Source organism: Octopus sinensis, unplaced genomic scaffold (assembly GCF_006345805.1).
Source record: "Octopus sinensis unplaced genomic scaffold, ASM634580v1 Contig16980, whole genome shotgun sequence".
NCBI classification, from domain to species: Eukaryota; Metazoa; Mollusca; class Cephalopoda; order Octopoda; family Octopodidae; genus Octopus; species Octopus sinensis.
Window position 1 is genome coordinate 17,847 of NW_021834721.1, and position 8,833 is coordinate 26,679.

An 8,833-nucleotide genomic window follows, 5' to 3' on the forward strand; every position below is an offset into this window, starting at 1 on the left:
GCCAGCTCGCCGTCTTCATTACCATTTTTTTTTAACCACCAGAATAACTTGGAACTTATGAGAGGAAAGCTTTATATTACTCAGGACGTATGAAACGAGGGCTAATTAAAAGTCTGAAACGAGGGCTAATTAAAAGTCTGAAACGAGACTGGGCACTTAGACAACCTTTTGAAGATGCTTTGGACAGGCAAACGGTTAAGCCATAATTGTTTTTTAAAATGTCTTTTATCTTCTACTTGTTTCAGTCATCAGACTGCGGCCATGCGGGGCACCACCTTGAATATTTAGATGGGAAACATAAAAAACAGAAAACTCCCTGAAGGCAGCCAGTTTTGATTTTATTTCTATAAACAAGAGCTTCTCTCTATTTTCTTTATCAACTATACATTGTTATTTAAAATAATAACTCAGTCAGACCATGTCTACATATAACCATGGTCTTACTACATGGAGTCTGCGCATGTAGGAAGAAGTGGTGTGAGAAATTTGGAAACACAAGCTGCTCCAGAAGTTCCCAAAAAAATGTCATTTATATCCAAAAAGAAAATGAAAAATAATAAATGCAAATAAATAAATACAATTGTGGAAGAAAATAGAATTGTGTGAAAGTTTATTGAGTAGCTTTAGATTTCCCTTTAGCTGATTTTTTGTCTCTTTTCTTCAAACCATCCATGTTGCCTTTCAAAACATTGATATATGCCTGGAAAGAAAGAAGCAAGAAAATATTACAGTTCTATATTTAAGAGATGAGGAATTACGTACATTATTTACATTCGACAGATATTTGTCCTCATCTTGTTTGTTGTTAACACAACGTTTCGGCTGGTATACCCTCCAGCCTTCTTCAGGTGTCTTGGGGAAATTTCGAGCCTGGGTTCTCATTCCTAAGGTATTTTTCGATGTTATCATTATTATTATTATTATTATTCAGGTCACTGCCTGGAATCGAACTCGGAATCTTGAGGTTAGTAGACCGCGCTCTTAACCACTACACCATATGCCTGTGAGCATATGGCATAGTGGTTAAGAGTGCGGGCCACTAACCCCAAGATTCTGAGTTCGATTCCAAGCAGTGACCTGAACAAAAACAACAGTAATAACATCGAAAAATACCTTAGGAATGAGAACCCAGGTTTGAAATTTCCCCAAGACACCTGGTGAAGGCTGGAGGGTATATCAGCCGAAACGTTGTGTTAACAACAAACAAGATGAGGACAAATATCCGTCGAATTTAAATAATGTATGAAAATATTAATTTTGGAACAAACGCAGGGGAGAAAATTAACAGTGAATATATTAGCAAACAAATACTGATGTGTATGATATCAGAAACAGATTATGTAATGGATATTAATCTGGTGGGGGAAAAAAAATGACAGACTACAGAGAGCCAATTTTAACCCTTTTGATAAACCCCACTTGGGATTACTCCTAAAAGCTTCAATTTTAACCCTTTCAATACCAACCCACTAGAGACTGCTCCTAAAAACTTTATCTTGAAGTGAGCATCGTTTCTACAGCTGGATGTCTTTTCTAATGCCAACAACTTTACAGAGGTTGGGTGCTTTTACGTAGCACTGGCACAAGACACTTGCAGGACAATCCTCCTAACAGGGGCAGCAGCCTTAACACTTCTGCTGTTGAGTACAGGCCTTCTTGAGTACTGTCAAACATCGCAGTCTTCTGTTATTTTGTCTGAAAGGGTCAGCATCCTGAGGTCAACCTTCAGTATTTCATGTGATTTCTTCAGGGGAAATCTCATCTTTAATCATGTGTTCATGTTATGAGATGTTGTAAACCCTTATAAAATATGTAACACATCAACATCGCTAAGACCCCCAGTACTTGTGTTTTTTTAAGCCTGGTACTTATTTTATCGGTCACTTTTGCTGAACTACTAAGTTACAGAGACATAAGCAGAGCAACAACAGTTGTCAAGCAGTGGTGAGGGACACGGGGACACACACACATAATAATTTGGAATGTTTTATCTCCTGGATGTATGACTTGATATGGACCGTCGTAGGGTGACTGGAGGGGATCAAATTCAATGACTGGCATCCGTGCTAGTGGAACGCTAAGAGCACCATCCGAGCATGATCATTTCCAGAGCAGCTAACTGGCTTCCGTGCCGATGGCATGTAAAAACCACCATTCGAGCGTGATCGTTACCAGCGTCGCCTTACTTGTACTGGTGGCATGTGAAAAATACATTCAAGCAAGGTCGTTGCCAGTGCCGATGGACTGGCTCTTGTGCAGGTGGCACATAAAAAAAACACCATTTGAGCGTGACCATTGCCAGTACCGCCTGACTGGAGTGTGGTTGGCGTTAGGAAGGGCATCCAGCTTTAGAAACTCTGCCAGATTAGATTGGAGCTTGGTGCAGCCATCTGGTTCGCCAGTCCTCAGTCAAATCGTCCAACCCATGCTAGCATGGAAAGCAGACGTTAAACGATGATGATGATGACATGCATATATACATATATATATGTACATACCTACATATAAATGCATATATGGGTACAGGACGTCAAAGAAACATGAACAAAAGGAGAAATGAGAACATAAAAAACAAAAACATGGAAAACAAACTTTTTTTACGAACAACGAAAGAAACAAATAGCGAAACGAGACGGGCAACATAAAGAACATCCCTTCATCAGTTGTCCCCTATTTTATCGACTCCGCGTTTCAAATATATACAAAGTCTTCTTTCAGTTTGCATCTACAAAATCCACTCACAAGGTTTTGGTCAGCCTAAGGCTATATTAGCAGATACTTGTCCAAGGTGCCACACAATGGGACTGAACCCAGAACCTTGTGGTTGGGAAGCAAACTTCTAATTTCTTTACTGCCCACAAGGGGCTACACACAGAGGGGTCAAACAAGGACAAAGGACAGACAAACGGATTAAGTCGATTACATTGACCCCAGTGTGTAACTGGTACTTATTTAATCGACCCCGAAAGGATGAAAGGCAAAATCGACCTCGGTGGAATTTGAACTCAAACGTAGCAGCAGACGAAATACCTATTTCTTTATTACCCACAAGGGGCTAAACACAGAGGGGACAAACAAGGACAGACATAGGTATTAAGTCGATTACATCGACCCCAGTGCGTAACTGGTACTTAATTTATCGACCCCAAAAGGATGAAAGGCAAAGTCGACCTCGGTGGAATTTGAACTCAGAACGTAAAGACAGTCGAAATACTGCTAAGCATTTCGCCCGGCGTGCTAACGACTCTACCAGCTTGCCGCCTTGTAGCAGCAGACGAAATACCACTAAGCATTCCACCCGGTGTGCTATTGTTTCTGCCAGCGATCCCTCAACCGCGAGTCCGCTCTGCTCTAACCACTAGGCTATGTGCCTCCACTTTTTTTTTTTTTACTTCAGAAATGATAAGAGTGTTCAGAGGAAACTCCAGAAGAATTACTGTCACATGAATGAGACGAAACTTTCATCATGAGAAGCAAACTTCTTACCACACAGCCACACCTGTATCTGTGTAAGTCGTTAAGACAAAAAGCTACTCACCATCTGAAATTTATTTACCTCCTTTTGATTTACCTGAAAAAAAAAAAATGAAGATGGTAGTTAAAAGTAGTGGTACTAAATATATTGATTCAACCAATAGTCTCTCTCTCTCTCAATAAAGTCTTTCAATGCTAATAGTTTTACCAATGCCAGTAACATAGTAACATTTTATAAATGCTAGTAATAAATTAAAAATATTTTCACCCATGACATGCAAGTTACGCTTTTTATTTTTGTTTTATTTTTTCTAAATTTTTTTTTCTCTTTTAGGATTTGACTAGCACTTTGACCCGGTCTCTTTTGCCAAACCGCTAAGTTACGGGGACGTAAACACACCAGCATCAGTTGTCAAGCGATGTTGGGAGGGACAACACATATATATATACATATATACGACGGGCTTCTTTCAGTTTGTCTACCAAATCCACTTACAAGGCTTTGATCGGCCCGAGGCTATAGTAGAAGACACTTGCCCAAGGTGCCACGCAGTGGGACTGAACCCAGAACCATGTAGTTGGTAAGCAAGCTACTTACCACACAGCCACTCCTGCGCCTATATTTTTTTTTTTTTAAGTTTCAGCTCAGAGCTGCGGCCATGCTGATGCACCACCATTATATATATATACATATATATATTTTTTAATGAACTGACTTAGACAGCACAGAACCCGAAACAACTATGGTATAAGACAAGAGAACACAATTATACTTACTATAGTGGAAATTTTCTTTTTACCTAAAGATGCTCTGAGGATACATTTATATTCTACTGTTTCATGGGATATGCTTTGTTCTGATCGGTTAGATTTTGGTTTAGGCCTAGTTCGACCATCATCTAAAATGGAAAGTTGAAATTAATAAAAATAATAATTAGAAACACTGTTAGAAGACCCCACATTTGGGGGAGAGTACAATTAATTAGAGTAATCCAAGTCCTAGACTAATACTTCACTTTTTCAATTACAGAGAGAGACGTGGATATGGTTGTTTTGATACATAACTCACTTTGATACATGGTTTTGAGCCTCAGTGTGGTACCTTGGTAACCTGATGCCAGTGAATGACTTGTGAGTAAACTGGTAACAAGAAACTGTATGGAAGCCTCTGTGTGTGTAAATAAAAATAAGGTCCAAGGATTGAGGTGTAGCAAGGTAGCTTCAAGCAATTCATAGAAAATATAAAAAGTAGCCTGCGATGCACACCTCACTTGGATATTTACGACTACCAAGGTTCCACTTGCTATGAAATATATGTAGTCCAGATTTTAGCTACTCCATTCCTTAACTCTTGTGAGTGTGTGTGTGTATATACACACACACACACACATATATATATATATGCCCCGTGCCAGTGGCACGTAAAAAGCACCACCTGACCGTGTCTGTTGCCGTGTCTGGTGTTCGACACCAGAGCAGTACCATTCAATCTATTGGTGTCAACAGCACTAAAAGAAGTGCTGTTTGGGAACAAACATACCAGAAAACAAACACACAAGCTTTCAAACATACTTACCCTGTGTACAACAGTATTCAATCTAAATATAGGCAGGATTAACTTCAAAATTAAACTACAGCAAGAAACACATAAATCTCTGTACATCTGTATCAGTATTAATAGTAAACCTACAATAAGTAGATTATATACTAAATAGCAACCAATCTTTAAGTCCATACAAATGATAATCCCACCAGTCTTCCGTAGTTACTAATATAAGTATTTATCACCAGTGTTTTAACGACCATTTTTCCGTGCCTGCATGGGTTGAAAGGAGTTTGTTAAAGTAGATTCTCAACAGCCAGATGCCTACTATTACTCTCACCCCAACAAGATGAGTAGAAATGCCACTGAATAGTGAGAATGGTGGGGGACCAAAGTGTGACACACTGACACACAAATTCATTTTGGCATTTATTATTTATATATATATATATATATCATCATCATCATCGTTTAACGTCCGTTTTCCATGCTAGCATGGGTTATATATATATATATATATAATATATATATATATGCCCTTCCTAACGCCAACCACTCCAAAAGTGTACACACCCACTACACTCTTGGAGTGGTTGGCATTAGGAAGGGCATCTAACTGTAGAAACTCTGCCAGATCAGATTGGAACCTGGTGCAGCCATCTGGCTCGCCAGTCCTCAGTCAAACTGTCCAACCCATGCCAGCATGGAAAGCGGACGCTAAACAATGATGTTGATATATATATATATATATATATATACACACACACACATATATATATATGCGCACATACACACAACAGGTTTCTTTCAGTTTCCATTTACCAAATCCACTTGTATGGTATTGGTTGGTCTGGGGCTATATCATCATCATCCAGTATTTTGAATCCAGGTTTTGTCCCCATTAGCAGGGGTGGCCAGATCTACCTCAATGCCATAGCAACCGCCCTCACACCATCTCGCCCAGTTTTGGCTGTCCTCCCTTCTCAAGCCAACCCACCCAATCTCTTCCTCCACCCTACACATTTTCCTCAGTCTACCTTGCTTTTGCTGTCCATTTACCTCAAACTCTAGCACCCTCTTCAGAACATGCTCTTCATCCCTCCTCAACACATACCACCACGCTCCATTCGCCCTTACCAACCATTCCATCAATTCCTTCAATCCCCAGCATCCTCACCAAGTCCTCACTCCTCCTCTTATCAAACAGCCTCATGCCACACATCTCTTTCACCATTGCTCTCTCAGTCCTCCTCAAAATTGCCATCTCCCTCTCCCTCAGACACCATGTCTCACTCCCATACAGCATCGCAGCTCTCACACAATTCCCATAAACCTTTCCTTTCATCTTCAATGAGAACCTTTTTCCCATATAACAATGCTCCACATTCCTTGAATAATAGGATACATTAGCCCAAGGGGCTGTGCAATGGGACTGAGCCAAAGACCACATGATTGGGAAACTAGGAAGCAAGCTTCTTAACCATACACCCATGGGCTTCCTACAGTTTCCCTCCATCGAATCCACAACCAAAACACTGGTCAGACTAGTGCTATAGTAAAAGACACTGCTGTGCAGTGGGACTGAACCTGAAAATACATGGTCGCTAAGTGGCCTAAATATAATTAAACGACCAGTCCACACCATATTAATTGTTCCTGTTATTTCTCATCAATGATGTATTTTGACTCTCTTTTACTCTTTTACTTGTTTCAGTCATTTGATTGTGGCCATGCTGGAGCACTGCCTTTAGTCGAGCAAACCAATCCCAGGACTTATTCTTTGTAAGCCTAGTACTTATTCTATCAGTCTCTTTTGCCGAACCACTAAGTTACAGGGACGTAAACACACCACCATTGGTTGTCAAGCGATGTTGGGGGGACAAACACAGACACACAAACATACATAATATATATATATATATATAATATATATATATATATATATATATATATAAAATATATACGACAGGCTTCTTTCAGTTTCCGTCTACCAAATCCACTCACAAGGCTTTGGTCGGCCCGAGGCTATAGTAGAAGACACTTGCCCAAGGTGCCACGCAGTGGGACTGAACCTAGAACCATGTGATTGGTAAGCAAGCTACTTACTACACAGCCACTCCTACGCCTACTCGTTTAGATTTCTTACAAAAGGGCTCAGAATTATAAACCTGAACAAAACCTTGTGGCCCTTCATGCATTTAAGTGAGTAAGCAGTGAAAGTGAACCAAGAATGAAAAGTAGCTCAGAGATGGACTTGCTACAAGTCATCATCATCATCATCATCATCACCACCACCATCACGACCATCATCACCACCATCATCATCATCATCATCATCATCACCACAATCATCACCACCACCACCACCATCATCATCATGACCATCATCATCATCATCATCACCATCATCATCACCATCATCATCACCACCACATCATCATCACCATCATCATGACCATCATCATCATCATGACCATCATCATCATCATCATCATCATTCTATGAAAAAAGAAACTGATACTTACATCGTTTCATTGTTATATTCAATGACCCCGATGTCTTTGATCTTTGAAAAAATCTGGTGAGTTCGCTAAGAAACTGAAATAGACAAAGAGCAAATGAGAAATGAGGATAATATAACATCACAAAGGAAGAACAGACTAGTACCGTCATCATGAGCAACCTGTGGGTCATCTAATAAAAACTTACCTTAAATTTTTTTTTTTTTTTGCTGTGTAGCCCATATGATGATGATTTTTATCTCATACAGCACACCTATTTCTTTACTACCCACGAGGGGTTAAACACAGAGAGGACAAACAGATTAAGTCGATTACATCAATCCCAGTGCTTGACTGGTACTTAATTTATCGACCCTGAAAGGATGAAAGGCAAAGTTGACCTCGACGGAATTGGAACTCAGAACGTAGCGGCTGACAAAATACTGCTAAGCATTTCGTCCGACATGCTAACGATTCTGCCAGAACACCTGTCACAAAAGGTTGCCCATGCGTGATCTAGTGGTTAAGGTAGAAGACAAGCAGTAAAGTATCTCAGGTTTTGAGTTCACATCCAAGGCAAGTGTTTTACTAAATCTACGTGGAAAGATTATTCTGTAAAACCTAGTCTCTCAAGCTGTTTAGAACAGTCTCCTGACTATGGTCACTATTCCAACAATATTACTAGTGATTATCTGATGTTCAGCACATGGAGGAAATGTACTTCCACTCCTGTACTTGAAGAACAGTGAAGAACAGAGGTTGTGTCAACAAAGTGCCATTCAGGGAGTCGACAGTTCACATCACTAATACCGCACTGTTTCTTGGACTATGGCCAGGTCAACTTCATTGTTGATCTAGCTATAATTAAGTGAACTGAATTCCTGAATCTGAGAATCTCCCAGCTAACATCAGGTATCCTATCCAAAAAGAGACATCCCTCGTCTGCTTAATTCTACAGAAATCCTGTGTTCAGCACTGACCTTTTGGAAGTTATAATCAGGGTTGTGGAGTCGAAACAAAAAACTTCTGTACTATTTCCGACTCCGACTCCAACTTCTTTTTATGTAATTAAGTGATTGTGGTTTACATTTCTCATAAAGCATATGCATACGCTTGTACTTTACTCTTTTACTTGTTTCAGCCATTTGACTGTGGCCATGCTGGAGAACTGCCTTTAGTCAAGCAAATCAACCCCAGGACTTATTCCTTGCAAGCCTAGTACTTATTCTACCAATCTCTTTTGCCGAACCACTAAGTTACGTGGATGTAAACACACCAGCATTGGTTGTCAAGCAATGTTAAAGGGACAAACACA

At 40.0% G+C, this 8,833-nt stretch overlaps 1 protein-coding gene across 1 annotated transcript; it reads right to left on the minus strand.

Annotated features, from left to right (window-relative positions):
- Nucleotides 1–317: 317 nt before the first annotated feature.
- Nucleotides 318–7,705, minus strand: LOC115230988 (signal recognition particle 14 kDa protein). The gene is made up of 4 exons (XM_029801083.2): nt 7,543–7,705; nt 4,252–4,373; nt 3,539–3,571; nt 318–700 (listed from the first exon to the last, which is right to left on the minus strand). Exons 1-4 carry the CDS (start codon nt 7,691–7,693, stop codon nt 611–613), a joined length of 396 nt encoding a protein of 131 aa, XP_029656943.2. The 5' UTR covers nt 7,694–7,705; the 3' UTR covers nt 318–610.
- Between the last annotated feature and the right edge of the window lie 1,128 nt (nt 7,706–8,833).

Bases quoted from the DNA above. Each gene is read 5' to 3' on its own strand.
- LOC115230988 (XM_029801083.2), bottom strand. From the start codon at position 7,693: ATGATGACGGTACTAGTCTGTTCTTCCTTTGTGATGTTATATTATCCT. The intron at 4,374-7,542 runs GTAAGTATCAGT...TTTCCATTTTAG, and splicing joins GAATATAACAATGAAACGAT to ATGATGGTCGAACTAGGCCT. The intron at 701-3,538 runs GTGAGTAGCTTT...CTTTCTTTCCAG, and splicing joins AGGTAAATAAATTTCAGATG to GCATATATCAATGTTTTGAA.